Here is a 17322-nt window from a genome sequence, read left to right as displayed (position 1 = left end):
ACCTAAATGTGTATATTCATGTGTGATTTTATTTACATAAATATTTACATATTATTTTACCAAAATGATACTTTGCTATGAAAATTTTAAATGATATTTTCTAAATAAATGAAGACTTTCATTAAATGACATTTATCACAAATTCCTATCACTGTTCTAATGGCTATAAATATTCTGCCCTATATGCTTGGACATTTAGGGTACTTCTAACTTCTTACTACTATCAACAACACTATAAAAATTACTATGGTATAAAAATTATATATGCATTTTTACAGTTTGTATGTCTTGGTATATTTATTTTGTATGGATAAACAGACACAATTAAATATTTGAACTGTTTCTCTCGAATGAGCTTAAGCATCTCTCCTATACTCTGCGTGTGTGTTTGGGATGTCTTGGACACCACTACTTCTCTAAACATGATCAAGAAATCTGAAACAGCATGAAATGAGTATAATAATGGCCCCATCCTCCTTCCATTTGTGAGCCTACTCTTTACTGACACACATTACTGAAACCAAAAATATTTATAAAGCAAAGTTCTTCCATCTGATTTTCAAAACCCTTGAGGATGAAAAGTAGATGCCATTCCCATTCCACAGAGGACACTGAACTCAATGATAGTCTTTGAAGTCAGAGGTTCAGACAACTCAGATTCAGCTAACCACATCTAAACTAACCACTTTCCTGTTCACACCCCATCCTAGATAATATCACAAGTGACCCAAAAGATGAAGGATGTTACAGTTCTTACCTTCATCTATGAGTAGCTCATCCTGAAATGCTTCAGTGAAGTCGATGTTCTGTAGCACACTATGTTCCGGAAGTATCTGCTTTGTGACTCCTGGTTTATGCAGCAGGGCTCTGCCAGAAGAGATCTTTATTCACTTTATACATAAAGTGACTTACATCAGATTTTAAAGTATTTGGCAAACCCCACTAACAGCATGGTACATTCATTCATACAGCATATATCTTAAGTCATAATATAAGTACTTTTTAGAGCCAAACCTGTTTTCGGAAGTTCAGCTGAAACGGTAGTGAAATCATTAGTTTTAGCTCAATAGTAATATCAAAGTAAGAGCTCTTTAATGTAAGAGAAGAAAGAAGGATAGATCCTTCTGAAGGCCTATCTTTTCACTATTTGTGACAATTTGGTCATAAAACTTGCCTCAGTAGGAGACAAAAAAAAAAAAAAAAAACAATAAATAATGATAAGCTGTTTAGGGAAACACTTAAGTAACCACATAACTACTGTAGAGATAAGCATCTCCCAAAGGATCTCTTTGCAGTGAAAAACAAACTATAAACATCTCTGTAAGTCTCAAATGTTCATATCCAAAGGAAAGTTCAGCACCGCAAGTTTGTGGTAAATAGGAGTTATGAAACAATACACTGTATTTTTTATGTTTCAGTAGAGAGAAAAAGGAAACAGGATATGTGATGATCTGATTTCTTCAAATTATTCTAAACTAATTAAGAAGTCCGGTTCAGCTGTGCTTGGTGGCGCACGCCTGTAATCCCAGCACTCAGGGGGGCAGAGGCAGGTGAATCTCTGTGAGTTTAAAGCCAGCTTGGGCTACCAAGTGAGTTCCAGGAGAGCCAGGGCTATGTAGAGAGACCCTGTCTCAAAAAATAAAAAAGCCAGGTTCAAGGAATCACATAGTGAGCTATCACTCTCATCATGAACTTCCTCTAGCTTCTCTAGGCAAAGAAACTCAAGTTTATAATAAGAAGCACCCAGAATTTATCACATAACAATGTACCATTTTTTAACCACACTTGACCTAGAGCAATATTCCAAACTCCCCAACTCAGTATATCAAATCATTTATATTAGATGTATCAAATTTTATAAAGTATCTATAAGTTAAACCATCCTACACATTTTAAAAATACAATTATATTTTCCAATAATTTTAGCTTTTCTAGAAATATTCTAAGTTAATCATGTAGATTTATATATCTGTCAGTAGTTCTTAAAATCTTTTCTAAACTGATCTGATATATTCTTAAGTATGTTAGGAGTAGAGTCCTAGTGTAAAGTATGATGGTCTTATTGGATAAGGAAAAAGAGGCATATTTCCTATGTCAAGAAAGAAAGCAGAATGCAGGAAAATAGAGGTGTTTCCTCCAAGTATTTCTAACTCACATTATGCCAACTTATGAGCCACACCAATTTAACAATGTTTTCTTCACCTATCAGTTGACTAATAAATAGTGAGGTATGTTCTAAAACTTCTAAATCATTAACTCTCCTTGCTTTCACTGACCAGTTCCCAACACTGTCTGAACAAAGTCTGTACCTTCGATACTGCTGTCTGGAGATTTCGTCACCACCAAAGAAGTAGACAGTTAGGAGCTGTGTTGAGGGTCTGCTGTCACTCTGTCTGTCTGATGGACTGTACAGTAAAGTAACATCCTGATATACAAAAAAAAATCACGAGTACCAACAGTCAGTATTTTCCTCAGTAGTCATCTCACTCTGAATGAACAGTCCTGCAATACTAAATAGAACACAGGCACAAGAACCAGTACACTGGAAGGCAGAGGCAGAGAGATCTCTGTGTACGAGGCCAGCCTGGTCAACAGTTCCAGGACAGCCAGGGCAACACAGAGAAACCCTGCGAGTACAGGTCTTCCAGAAAAACTAGGTAAGTATTTCTACTCCTTACTCCTTTCTAACATGATTTTAGCCCTTGGCCATAAAATACATAATTAATATTAATCAAAACATAACTTTAGATTTTAGGGCAGAGATTTTATACTTACTTTTTGGGTTCTTTCCTTAAGCACAAATTTATCTGGAAAGATCCTCATTATTTTAGGATCCAGCAAAACTTTTCTTTGAGAATCTTTAAAACATACTGCTTTAACAAAGGCTGCTCTGGAGCCAGTGTTGCGAACAGAAAAAGTAACTTTACTTTCTTTGCCAGGAATTAAGCCATTCACTGTTACCAAGTAACTGTCAGATAATTTTTTAACATCTTCTAAAATAAGATTACTTGTTCCTCCATATCCAGACAAAGGTATCTAAGGAAAAAAAAATAGACACATCAAAAATTATTTTTATATAAGAAAGCAGAAAATTTATTACAGTCAGAAGAAAACAGATTTAGTACAATTAAACTTTTAGCGTTTGTATCCTTGGGCTAGTAATTAATTACCCAACTTCTAGTCTACCATATATATTATATTATATATTTGTTTGCATATATTATATATGCAGCACTTCCAAACTGCATCTGACTATATAAAGATCAACCATTTCCTGTTGCATAAGCCAAACTTAACCAAAGAACAATAAAAAATAGTATAACGACACTTGCATATATTTGTAAGGTGAAGCATACAACTGTAATTTATTTTGAAATGCCTAAAAACACAGATACACTAGTAGGTGGTCAGCTTTGTAGTAAGAAATACACCAAAGCATAAACTGTAGAATCTCGGTGGTAGTTTTTCAACTTCTCAGCAATTCAGAAAAATTGTCATAATAGAGTACTTTAGGAGGAAAAAAGCCTACCCTCTCATAGTCTTTTAGTAGAGCTATATCAGAAAGGAGTGTGCAAACAGGACTAAACTGACGACCAGTACTCAAAACTCTCGGCACAAACAAGGCAGGGATTTGGAAGCCTGAAACGGAAGCCAGGTTTGAGAGATGCTTGCTGTAGTTTTTTATAGGAGTTGAGCCTTCCAGAAAAAAAAAAAAAAACACCAGAAAAAGGCCTACAGATACCTCCATTATAAAGAAAGTAAGGGAAACAGTTACCTTGCTAGAAGATAACCTTCTATGCTGGTCAACAGGCATCTCTAAAACCAAATAGACCCTCGAAAATATGGGAAAATCAATAATTGATTTTGATTTGCCTTATGTACCTCATCAAAACAAGATTAAAAACTAAACTTAGGTTCCTCATAAATTTGCTTGATTTATTATAAAATAATAACATTTCCAAGACCTCCAGAACAAAAACTTAGAAATCTTATCATTTAAAATTAATTCCTATAGTTACAAGAGCCAAAAATACCTCAATTTTTTTTTTACTTTTTATAGTTTTGAGTAAATTAGCTGCATGAAATTAAACAGAAAATGATAAAGGGAAAAGGCAGCTTTTAAATACTCAATGTAAGTGTTCTTTCTGAACATCTGTCCCTCTGTCCTCAGAGATCTGTTCCAGGACAGCCTCCCATACCCATGAATACCAAATTCGGTCATGCTCAGGTCCTTTATATGGAATGGCGTGGTTATACATGACCTATGTACATTCCCACATACCCTTAGAACACCTTTAGAGGATACAATATGCAATAGAATATAAATAACTACTGGACTGTTTAGAAAATAATATCAAAACAAACAATATACATGCTCAGTACAAATGCAGTTCTTTTCAAGAATTTCTGGCTAGAGTTCTTGCTACACAAGCACGAGGCCTGGAGTTCAGATCCACCCGTAACCCAGTACTCAATAACTGTAAACAAAAGCCCTAGGGAAGCTGGCTATCCAAATAGCAAGTGCCAGGGTCAGGGAAAGTCTGACTCAGTAAATAAAGTGAAGTGACTACGGAAAATACCCAAAGTCAACCTCTGGCCCCCATGTGCATGCATGCATACACATGCACACACACACTTGCACATATATGTACACATCACACACACATGCTAAAACACAAAAGCAAAAATTGTAATTAAAACCAACCTGACTTGACCAACAGGTCCATAGATTAATCATTTCTCTAAAGGAGGGTCTCTTAAGCTCAATATCATCGGCATTTTGAGTCAGGTATTTGATGAGGTGAGTGTGTGTGTGTGTGTGTGTGTGTGTGTGTGTGTGTGTGTGTGTAGCATATGGCAATAATACTCTTGTCCTAGTCTCAAAGCAATCAAAAATGCCTCCAGATACTGCCAAAAGTCTCTGGAAGCAACAGAGCCTTGGGTTGAGAACCACTGCTCTCAAAGACTACAAAACAGAGCTGTTCTTCAGCACCACAGGGACTGCATAGAAACCAATGTGGGCTCTACACTTATGTAGCCTCAGTTAACCTATGTATCTCGGGCTATTTTGAAAACAAAATGTGATATTCCACCTACCAATTAATAATGATATTTAACATGTATTCAACATGCAAAAAGAACAACTAATTTTTATTTCAGTCCATCATGCTTTATGCTATTCAGAGCACAGAACATTCTATTCATTCCTCAGAACCCAACCACAACATTAGGGAGAGCAAGAAGCTGCATGTCACAGGTAAAGTCCTGAAGTGCCAATCCAGAGCGAGTGTAGATGACTGAGACAGGGCTGACTCTCTGGATTCCCTCCAGTTTCCCCTACCACTTCACTAGGCTATTTTAACTTTTTAACGGTCTAAGCCTTCTCTTGAAATACAAGCCATTTTGAACTGGGGAATCCACAGAAAACCTGCCCTACCCAGCTCTATAGAATCTACGCAGGCAGGAACTGCACCAAGACTCTGGTTAGCTTAAGAGGGTGCAGACTACAACTAGAACTATATACTGTTAGATCAAACGACCTACAACCTCAAATATCGGCTAAAAGGCCTGGAATTAATCACATTATACTAAGGATAGTGTGAAGGACACAGCCCATTTAGTCCTACCCACAAACCCGATTTTACTTTTATCAGAGTGCTATGCACCCATACATTAAAGCTCTGTCACAAGTTCTAAGAACATTCACGTACATATTCAAACAGGTTGGCTGACCAGCCGGCCAAGGAAACATCTCCACAGACACTAACTCCTGTGTCAGACAAGCTATCTTGGCTAAGCTCCTATCTGACACTAAGAAACAGAACACAAATTTCCATTCTGGCCTCACTGACAGATAGTGTGCAGTTTGAAGGGTTCACTTCTGTGTAGCTGGTGTCATCCAACTGCACTGCCCTTATTCTCTTTCCTCAGTGATTTATACCTTCTACCTGTAGTTCTGAATATATTTATGCAAATGGTTTTAAATCAATTTTTCAAAATTTGTCTTTGTAGGCCCACTATCTGGAACATAACCTAGGAAACTGTATCAAGAGATATTTGCCAAGGTCTGAATGTTGGTGTCTCACGAAATCCATATGATGAAAGAATCCCCAACACAACAGCATTAGAGAGCAGGACTTACAGAAAGTGCTGACGTCATGACAGCCCTACTTTCAAAAGTAGAATCATGGCCGGGCAGCAGTGCGCACGCCTTTAATCCCAGCACTTGGGAGGTAGAGGCAGGTAGATCTCTGTGAGTTCAAGGCTAGCCTGGTCTACAGAGTGAATTCCAGGACAGTCAGTACTACACAGAGAAACACTGTCTCGAAAAACCAAAAACAGGCAAACAAGCAAATGAAAGACAGCAAAAAAGGTGAAGAGAGTGCATCACTCTTGCACCAAAAGTAAGCGTCATCTTTGAAACCCAGTGCAACTCCTTGCTAGATAGTGAATCTGCTGGCACATTGATTTAGGACTCTCAGCTTGAGAATTATGAGCAAGAAATGTTTAAAGATTATCCAGTGTGGGGCTGGACAGATGGCTCAGCAGTTAAGAGCACTGGCTTCTCTTCCAAAGAACCAAGGTTCAATTCCTAGCACCCATATGGCAGCTTACAATAGTCTGTAATTCTAGTTCCAGGGGACCCAACACCCTCTTCTGGTATCCATGGGCACCAGATGCACACAAGGTACAGTGACATGTAAGCAAAACACTCCTACAGATAAAATAATAAAATAATTCTCTAGCTTGTGGTATCTGTTGTTTATAATGGACCAAATGTGCTAAGACAATAGTTTGCTGAGTTGAATAACTCTATCTGGATTTACCCAAAATGTGTTTATGTTAGGTATGTTTCAAATTTCTCAAGTTGAAATAAAACTATAAAAGCTTTAGGATACATGGTGATTATATGAATCTCACAATGGTTGCTTTTAATGACTTGATAATTACCTTGTAATTTGTTTATAAGTCTATAAAAAAACAGAATATATAATTTACCAATATTAAAGCAATGGTTACTACTTAACATGAACTCTATGGAAGGAAAAAAGCAGTGAATTTCTCTTACCATAAACTTAATGCCTGGCTGTGAACGATTTCCAAGCTGTTTGATTTCTAGTTTAGCCAACATACAAGATAATCGAGTAGGTGCAAATAACACAGAGATTACATAATCCTCTCCTGGGCAAATTCTGATCTCACAGTTACTGGTCAATCTCTCTTCTGAGCCAAAAGTGTTCTTAATCTATAATTTAAAAATAATCACTATATAAACTCAAATACTGGCACAAATGAAACACACATTAACACAAACTCTTACAGTTAGTCTTGGAGGCTGAAAGATGGCTCAGCAATTAAGAGCACTGCTCTTATAGAGGACCCAGGTTAAGTTCTCGATACCTACATGGCACTCACAAGCATGTCTAACTCCAGTCCCAGAGAATCTGACATCTTCTTCTGAACTCTATGGGCACCAGGCATGCACATGTTGCATAAAACATACATGCAGGCAAACACTCATACACATGAAACAAAATTTTTAAAATCTTTTAAAACCAACAATCAAAAAACCAGTTGGTCTGGATGAGGAGACAGCCCAATAGTAGAGAGTTGGCCCAGCATGTACAAGACTCTGGTTCCATCCCCAGCACTGAAAAAACCAGAATCAGAACCACTTGGTCTAGGCTGAGTGTGAAGCCATACACCTATAATCAGCTTTGGGAGGCAGAGGTAGATGGATCTCTGTGAGTTCAAGGCCAGCTTGGTCTATAAAGCGAATCCCAGGTCAGCCAGAGCTCCACAATAAGACCGATTTTAGACAAATAAGACAACAAATGGTCTACATATATTGAGTAGCCATGTGTGGTGGTACAGGCCTGTGGGAGGCAGTAGGATCATGAATTTCAGGCCAGCCTAGGCTATACAGTGAGACCCTGGTGCATAAACAAAACAAAATGTGAAATGAAATAAGTTTTAAAAAGTGTTTAAATCAAACAAAACAAAGACCGTAGTACGAACCTGAAAGCAGTCCTGGTCCTGTCCTTTAATAAGCAGTCGCAAGTTTTGGGCTGTAGTTGTCGAACTGTTTCTTAAAACTAGTTTCTGGAGCCTAAAAACAATCACACATTTTAAATGTCTTCTTTTCCATGGATAGTGCTACATCGACAGAAACAAAGCCAACCAAACCTGACCACAGTCTAAAGACAGGTTGACTATGCAACTCACTGATAGGCTGGAGTCATCTTTCCACAATTAGGGAACTTGTTTCTGGAAACGCGAGGCTTATTAAGACTCACCAGGGAAGGTTTTTAGCTTAATATCACTCTCTAATTTATCTTCTCAGATGGTCTTATTCATATATAATATGTGTATGATATATATGTGTGTGTGTGTGTGTGTGTGTGTGTGTGTGTGTGTGTATGTGTGTGCATTTGTGGGGGCGGGGTGAAATCTTTAAAGGAGATGGACTCTGGGAAACAAGAGGTCAAAGCTACCAGGCTCATTCATACAAAGTGGTCTTCTCAGCAATATGCTGAGTTAATTCACTTTTTAAAGATATTAGAATATAAGTAAAGTAGACATATAAATAGCAGGTTGCTAGTATAAAAAACCCTGAATCTTTGAAACTAATTCCTTTCTTCACTTAATACAAAATAAGAAATCCCTGTTGTGCACAAAAATGAAGACCACTATCACTTAACTTGAAGTTTGTCCTAAGAATTTATCAACTAGATTGCAATCTCCCTAAACAAGACACAGTGCCTCAATTACCTTCTCTCTGCCTTTCCATAAAAGGAGCCCTCATACTCTAAATGCTTAACCAGAGAACTCACCCAAAAGCCTAAGAAAATAAAAGGCAGTTTGAGATGCATTTTAAAAATGAGACACTATAAATTTTTTAAATTTACTCTTATCATATGAAGATTAAGCAAATATATGACAGCTTTATCTCCAATCAAAAGAGAATAATACAGTCATATTTAACACCTGAGAGAATAACATTAGGTAACAAAATCTCAGTACTCTTGATGGCTTCTGTGAATACTCACTGTGTCCTGCCGAGAGGGATACCTCCCCAAGTCAGAAACTGCTTATTGGACAGAATCAATGGAGTCTCTGAGCAGTGAGGTCCAGGTGGCAGAGGTTTACTCCCAGAAGAAATGACTTCACCTTTTAACACTACCTCATACTGAGGTCCTAAGGGCTGCACAAATATTTTCAGGATCCTAACCAAAGAAGAAAATACAAGTCAAGTGTTCCATAGTCAGTTCCTTTGCCAACTATATCCTATTCACTCCCTTTGTCTGAGAGACGGAGTCTGTGAAGAAAACCCAGCATTTCTATCTCAAAGGCTTACACTCCAGGGAAAGTACACACAAAAGAAGTAATAATCACAATAATGTCCACACGGCATAGCACAAGGGAAGTTTCACAGGGCTTTCTTCATGAGGAATTTGGGAAGAGCTGAAGGTCGCAGAAGAAGTCAGCACAGGGTTGAGGAAAAGCACTTGAGGCTTAAACAAGTACTTCAACTCATGTCCGTTCTTTCAAGAGTCTCATAATGAGCTAGCTAGATGTAGGCATTCTATACTCCACGCTGGGGACAAGCAGGGGGCCTGGGTGGGTCCTTCCGTGACATATACTAAGCTAGCTCCATGCAGTCAGGTTCAAACACAACAACAACAATGATATTCTGATTGAAAGTTACTTATGACTTAGATGTCAAAGTCACAGGTCCTGGAAGAGACCGGTGAAGAATTGTAAAGCAATAAATAAAAAACGGAAGTAAAAATTTTCTGGAAGAAAAAAAAGAGGAATACCATAATTCACGCTTTATTATTTACTTTTATCAGAATATATCAGGAAACAGAAACTTCTTAACTTTGTTTCAGTTGGATTAAGAGAAGCATTTTACTAACAAAAAAGATGGGCCAGTGGGTAAAAGCTCTTGCTGAGCAGGCCTGAGGATGTGAATTTGATCCCCAAGCCCATGGTGGAAGGAGAAACAACTACTGAGAACTGTCCCCTGATCTCCACATATGCGCCATGGCATGTGACACCCATACCACACACATCGTACACACAACAGTGACACTATAAATTACATATGTACATACACACATACATATATATATAAATACATGTAAGTGTGTGTGTGTGTATGTGTGTGTACATATATGGTAACTGAAAAGATTAAAGCACAGCTGTATCATTATTTCATATATTAGGTGAAGTAAAATAGGTGTCTGTACATGAGTGAAAAATATCTAAGCAAGTGGTCATTATAAATATTTTCATATTACCTTTCTTCATATGCTTTGGGATCCTTTGGTGTAAATGAAACTGTAACTTCATGTTCTTCTCCAGGTTTAAGAAATAGACTCTCTGGATCCACTGAAAACTGACTTCCTTGTTCTGCAACCTAAGAAATTACAACTTAACTCATGCAAGCATGTTTTCTTGTATTCTCTGCTTTTCTATGCTATTTTTTAAATTTTTGTTTTTGTTTGTTTTTTTGTTTTTCGAGACAGAGTTTGTGTATGTAGTAGCCCTGGCTGACCTGGAACTCTCTCTGTAGACCAGACTGACCTCAAACTCATAGAGATCTGCCTGCCTCTGCCTCCCAAATGCTGAGATTAAAGGTGTGCGCACCACTACCATCCCTCTTACTCCTTTTCAAAAGGATATTTCCTTCCTCTTCCATTTTCAAATCTTTTTTCCTACCCCATCTCCAATTGGATCTCAGAAATAAAACCTCTATATGCAGACTACTCTTTTCCACTTCTACACACCCACAGATGCCACACAAACTTCTAAGGAACTATTCAAGAATTCTTACATCCAAGGTTTCAACAATACCCAAGCATACACTTGGGGCTAGTGTGACTCTCAATCTTTACAACACTCTCGGTGATTCCCAGCTCAATCCTCATAGCATCCCAACAAGGCTGCCAGCACAGGGCCATCAGAAAGACATCACTCTTTCAAAAGTTCTTACCTTGATATCTAGATAAACTTCAATATTCCCAGCATTTTTCAAAGGCAAGGGCTGCTTTGTTGAGGAATTTACATCGGCCAACAAATACATAGTCTGTGAGGTAGGGTAAAGATGCATTAAAAAAGTAATCACAATTAAAGAACCAGAACATCACAGAGTAACGACAGAGAGAAGATGAGGATACCTGTAAGTCCCTGGGGGCATGAATCCTAGCTATTCCTGCTCTTGCTCGGAGGTCCACACTTCTAAGAACTGGGATAGGATTTGGGCTGTCAACTTCTATATCCACTCTGGCCAGGAATTCTTCTGCTGAGCCTAGAATTTCTACAAAAGTTTACTTTTACTTTAGTAAACAGATAGTTAATCCCAGATTTCACCAGTTATCCAAAATGATGTCCTCAGGGATTCAAAGAAAATTCAGGGGCCAGGGAGATGGCTTAGTGGGCAAAAGGTGCTTGTAGTGCAAGAATGATGACCTGAGTGTGACCCTCAGAATCCACGGAAAGGTAGAAGAAGAAAACCAACTTCAAAAAACTGTCTAGTGACCGTCACACAAATGCCCACATACATACACAATAATAATAATAATAATAAATTAATTAAAAAAAAAAGAAAACCCAGTTAAGACTTTTAAAACAATCCAAACCTAGGCATGACTAGAGAGACAAGCAGAGAGGAAAAATGGGTTTTCTGCGACACTTGCTTAGACCACCTATACTTCCATAGGTTTAGCCCCAATATCATACCATCTTCTCCATTTCCTAAACATAAAATTTGTGACAATGACCCAAAATATTGTCATTTAATTAACAAACAAATAAACTGTAAATCTGAAGTTTAATTACAGAATAGGATAATTCCAAAAAAAAAAAAAAATATGATACCTGAAGTGAAGAGTTTCTTTGGGCTATGGAAAATAACCCAAACTATCAGAAATTCTGGATCCTATTAAATGAAAAACAAAATTTTAATGTATATTGATGTTAAGACTGAAATCCTAATGAGCTAAAAGTAGTTTGGAAATTTGTTCTTTACTTCTACACCAGTTTTGTTAAACTGACCCAACTGACCTGTCCATCGTAACTGGCAGGCATCACATGACTGACTACGGACGGGGACACCAGCTGAGCAATCACATCAGAGTAAGAAGCGGCTTTCAGAGACGCATGGATGGGTTCTTTGGAAAATGTGAAGCAGCACCAGGCTAAGGCATTCTGTTTAGAAACAGAAAAGTCAGTTTCAGCAAAGTCATAGCAGTACATTTGCTAATAGGCTCTTTAGCAATATAATTTACTTTTACAAGGAAAAATTAACCAAGGCTATTAGCATTGCCTATCATTTCAAATCACTATATTCTGTAGGCAGTCTCTTAGAAATTCTAGGTTAGTACTTACAGCATTAATAATCAGTCTGATTGGCACAGTAGCATGTGTCTTGTTTATTAGCTTGAGTGGGAGAGCTTTCCAACCATCATAGGTCAAGTCACCAAAATCCAGAACACCTCTCTTTTCCGTTTCTACCTAAGTATGAAAAAAGGACTGAGTGACATAACGCATCTATTATTAATGACTATCTTAGCTATGTGCTTCTTTTAGCAACAGTTCAGAGTCCGCACGACAGGTAAACTTAGACCTAGGTCTTCCCATTCTATTTTATTTTCCATTTTATTTTATTGCTGTCCATAAAACTGTGCTAAAGTCTTCTTTTAAAGCAGGCTAAGTACTCAAATATACTATAGAACAAGGCAAAGTGGCTATTGCAACTTTGCAAACACTATTAGATCTTAAGTTGAAGCCAATTGTTTTAGAAAACATAAATCTCCTCTTAATTAATCCTATCATTAGACTTTTAATTCCTTAATTCCTTTCACAACTTCATGAAGATCTTGGTCTATTTCAGATTCAGTCTGATACACAAACGGTATTTAAAATGGTGTCACACAGACATATCAAAGGGTAAAGATAAGTGTGTACTATGTGTCAGACTGCTGTCTTTAAACAGAGCAATCTAACAGACTCACCCTGATAGCCACACATGTGAAACTTTGCACAATATTTAAAACACATAAACTCTCATAGTTTATGAAACTACAAGGAAAGCAAAGATATATTAGCAAGTAGGAGCTGAATTCTATAACGGCCAATGAAGGTCAGGGGTCCAAATTAACCCCCAAGATAGTTGAGGTTTGACACTTTCCAAAGGTAGTAAATTTCAGGCTCCTTGTGGGCAGGGCAAAGCTGGAAGAGAATGTAAACGTCATACATAAAGTCCTGGAATGCCGTGTCCTTTCTAAGAATATTAAAGAACAAAAACAAACAAAACATTTGAAAAACTACCCTGTGTTCAAAAAACAACAGGGGACCTTCCAAGGGATGGGGACATTTGGAAAGATTGTTGCAAGACTTGAGTCTAGGCCACACCAGCACTGGCATGGAGCTCCAACTGAGACTCACAGAGCCTTGCATGCCTTCTTTGCATTTCCACAGGATGCTCTCAGGGTAATGAGGACACATGAAAGGGAGGAAAATTTTGGGCTGAATAAAGAGACATTATAACAAAAAGATGTTAAAGAAATGGAATCCATTAACAAAAGAAAGATGCCATAGAAAGATCAGCACTGGTCAGAACAGGCTTTAAACAAAAGGGATGAAAGAATGGCCCAGTTCTCAGTTCCAGCTGTCGAAGAAGACAACTCTAATGGCCTAGTTTACACTGACTACCACATCCAAACACTCTCCTATGGCCTACACAGGCACACATGTGGCACACATTTGTACATGCAGACATACACTCATACACATAAAAGCAAATAAAACTGAAAGAAAATTTTTAAGAAACAGCTAAGATTTAGCTTCAAACACTGGGCACATCTGCCCACAAATTCTTTCTGCAGCAAATGACACTAATTTACAGAGTTACCTCGATGACAGGGCTTTCGGCAATAGCAGTGAGAGTGACTCTGCTCCCCAAAGCTTCTGCTTGCACTACTGTATCAGCATCTGCTGAAAACGGCCACGAAGCAACACTAAACGTACATCTGAAAATTCCAGGATTTGTGGGTATAAAAAGAATTTTTATCTCTTCTGTGGCATGAGGTCTTATAACAACTTTATTCTTGAAAACTAAACACGTTTGTGTTGAAAGATCCACCTATAAATAAGAGCAAGATAGTATGTTAGAAACGGCTCTACCTTTCAAGGCTAATCATCTAGTTTAAGATTCCTTTTCCCAGTCAAACTAGGAAATCTAGACCTTTGTTGCATGTTAAAAAATACTCTACTCTTATAACTCATTATTTGAAAAGTATCATCAATCCAAAAGCAAAACGCTTTTTGATGGCTGGTGAGATGGCATGTAAGTAAAAGGTTGTTGATGCCGAACTTGACAGTCTGACTTTGAACCCTGGAACTCACATGGTAAAAGAGAAAACCAATGCCCACAAGTTGACCTCCACACCTGTGTTGTGGCATGCATACACCCACCCACACATATAAGCAAAAAATAAATAAGTAATTCTCACTACATACAGACTGTGTCCACTCCTAGTAGATTTTAAAATGAACAAACATATTTACCTAGACCCTCACTCTTCTAAAAAGGACACTGAACACAGAAGTACTTCACAGCCCTAGAAACCTGTCTAGGATGATTTCTAGTTCTATATGCTGTGTCAAATCCTACCTTCAACCCACAATGCCTTCCTCCAGTTATTTTATTTTTATCTCATTTAATGATCTGGTAACAGATGGGAAAGTGAGGAAAATAAGAGATGGCGGAAAAGTGATGGAGAGTGTTAACTGTCAACTACAACATCTACAATCCCCTGGGAGGCGCGCCTCTGGACAGGCCTGTGGGGGTGATCTGGATTGCTTTATTTGCAGTGGGAAGACCCACCCACTATGAGTGGTACCATTCCCTAGCTGGGATCCTGAACTATATGTGGAGAGAGGGAGTTGAGTAGCAGCACGCATCCAGTGCTCTTTGGTTGCTGATTGTGACTATGATGTAGCCAGCTGCTTCAAGCTCCTATTGCCTTGATTTCAATGCCGTGATGGCCTATACTCTTGGACTGTGAATCAGAGTAAACCCTTTCTCTACTGTTGATGCCAAGAATATTTTATCACAGCAACAGGAAAAGAAACTAAGATAGAGACAATATTATTTGACCAGGATGCTGAGAGGAGAAAGGGAATAAAACCAGTCTGTGTCGGCTGGCAAGCAGCAGTCACAAAGCCTGGACATGTCACAGCAGGAGTTACTGACCCTACTCCCTGCCCTCCCTACTCACAACTTCCACATGGCCATCAGTGTGAAGAAAAATTTACAGTCTCTGATAGCAACTGTAGTTGATCATGTGAGATCCTTGCTAAACATTAAAGCTATTGTTTCCATGGATTTCAAAAGATCATATAATAAAATTAACAGATTAATAATATTCCTCTTTCCAAATGAAGACTTGGTCCAAATAAGTAACTTAGTTCTTTTGTCTTTTCTTTTTTTTTTTTTTTTTTTTTTTTTTTTTTGGTTTTTCGAGACAGGGTTTCTCTGTGTAGCTTTGCGCCTTTCCTGGGACTCACTTGGTAGCCCACGCTGGCCTCGAACTCACAGAGATCCGCCTGGCTCTGCCTCCCGAGTGCTGGGATTAAAGGCGTGCGCCACCACTGCCCGGCTGTCTTTTCTTGATACATGACAATAGCTTATAGTCAACAGTATTTAGTAAAACCAGGAACTCACTGTGCTAAAGGCAAAATAACATGGCTTTATATATAAATAATGATTAATAAATATTAAAACTGATACAAAATGTAAAATATTCAGATTTCACGTATTACACTGAAAACACTACAACAACGAGGGGCTTAAAAAAGACCCCATTCCGCCAGGCAGTGGTGGTGCATGCCTTTAATTCCAGCACTCAGGAGGCAGACCCAGGCGGATCTCTGTGAGTTCGAGGCCAGCCTGGTCTACAGAGTGAGTTCCAGGACAGGCACCAAAGCTACACAGAGAAATCCTGTCTTGAAAAAACCAAAAAAAAAAAAGACCCCATTCCAAAATTGTTCAGTTGGGTAACTATCAAGTCCTACGAGAGCAACAAAAATTAAAAAAAAAAAAAAAAAAAAAAGCTGGGCATAGTAATGTCTGCATATTAATCCCAGCACTTCAGAGGTGGAGAAGAGGGGATCAAGAGTCTACAGTCGTCCTTGGCTACTTAGCAATCTGAGCTGCCCCGAGTTACATGAGACCCAGCCTCAGAACGACGAAACCAAAGGGATTGACTGCAGCCGTGCATGTGTCTGCTGGATGCAATGGCTCTGCACATACCCACCATGTATCAACAGGGAAAAAGAATCTTATTTGTGTTTCTGTGTATGTTAGAGAGATGTGAATAGACTAGACATAAACAAGGCAGTGAAAAAGCCGGGCACGGTGGCATATGCCTATAATTCTAGTACTTGGAAGGTAGACACAAAAGGATGACCACAAAAAATCAAGGGCAGTCCGATCTAGACAGCAAGTTGCAGACCAGGTAGGGCTACACAGTGAGTCTGTTTAAAAAGAAAAAGAAACAAAAACAAAAAGGAGGCCAGTAAGACGGTTTCATGGGTCAAGGCACTTGAGCACAAGCTCAAGATGTGGCCGGCCACTCATCCAAGAGCGGCATGACTGTTGGCAGGTGACGACCACTTTCAGATCAGATCTGAGGCTCGCTTAATAGAAGGCATTCAAACCAGGTACTGTAAACCAGCTAAACTCATGACTGAGGGAGGTCATGGGTCCTCCTGGGGAAACTCACTACTGTCTAGCTGAACTAACGTGATACCAAACTACATGCTAAATATGTAGGTTTAAATCCAAAGACAAATGCTACCCTCGGTCTTACTTAGAGACACTCTTCTTGGCAGGGGGACAGTGATGAATGAAAAGACTGTTGGCTGCTCAAGGAGCTAAGAATAAAAGACAGCTGAGTTCTCAGCCCTAAACAGAGAGGTCATTTGTACCAATCCCTCTAAGGCTCAGGGAACATTGAGAAAAAGGGAGCAGAGAAAATGTAAAAGCTGGAAGTTGGAAGAAAGGCTGAAAAAATACTATCTTCCAGGCATGCCTCTACAAAAACTTCCCAAAAGTGGGGCTGGAATGATGTCTCTGAGGCTAAGAACGCTCCTGCAGCAGACTCAGGTTCAGTTCCAAGCACCTACATGACAGCTCAAAGCTGTCTACAGCTCCAGGTCCAAGGGATCTGACACCCTCTTCTGTCCTCTGTGGGCACTACACACTTGTGGGCAAACACTCACATACATAAAAATAAATAAGTCTTAAAAAAA

The 17322-nt window shown here is 38.7% G+C and overlaps 1 protein-coding gene across 6 annotated transcripts in view; it reads right to left on the bottom strand.

Annotated features, from left to right (window-relative positions):
• Positions 1–17322, bottom strand: part of Cep192 (centrosomal protein 192) — an 88948-nt gene that overhangs the window by 22654 nt on the left and 48972 nt on the right. For 5 of the 6 annotated variants that reach the window (XR_008219233.1, XM_052742403.1, XM_052742405.1 and 2 more), the window contains exons 22-34: positions 13919–14149; positions 12394–12519; positions 12070–12213; positions 11884–11944; positions 11184–11323; positions 11000–11092; positions 10305–10423; positions 9051–9227; positions 8020–8110; positions 7070–7246; positions 2776–3036; positions 2310–2425; positions 758–867 (exon numbers count right to left, since the gene is read on the bottom strand). Coding sequence is in view for 5 of the 6 variants with exons in the window: in XM_052742403.1 (XP_052598363.1) it covers positions 758–867; positions 2310–2425; positions 2776–3036; positions 7070–7246; positions 8020–8110; positions 9051–9227; positions 10305–10423; positions 11000–11092; positions 11184–11323; positions 11884–11944; positions 12070–12213; positions 12394–12519; positions 13919–14149 (1846 nt within the window). In the remaining variant the exon portion in view is untranslated. The remainder of the gene's footprint in view (positions 1–757; positions 868–2309; positions 2426–2775; positions 3037–7069; positions 7247–8019; positions 8111–9050; positions 9228–10304; positions 10424–10999; positions 11093–11183; positions 11324–11883; positions 11945–12069; positions 12214–12393; positions 12520–13918; positions 14150–17322) is intronic. The other variant, XM_052742406.1, reaches the window with a different exon arrangement.

The sequence above is a fragment of the Peromyscus californicus genome, unplaced genomic scaffold, assembly GCF_007827085.1.
Source record: "Peromyscus californicus insignis strain IS unplaced genomic scaffold, ASM782708v3 Scaffold_17__1_contigs__length_78620276, whole genome shotgun sequence".
NCBI lineage: Eukaryota > Metazoa > Chordata > Mammalia > Rodentia > Cricetidae > Peromyscus > Peromyscus californicus.
This window is presented reverse-complemented; position numbering and strand designations above follow the sequence as displayed.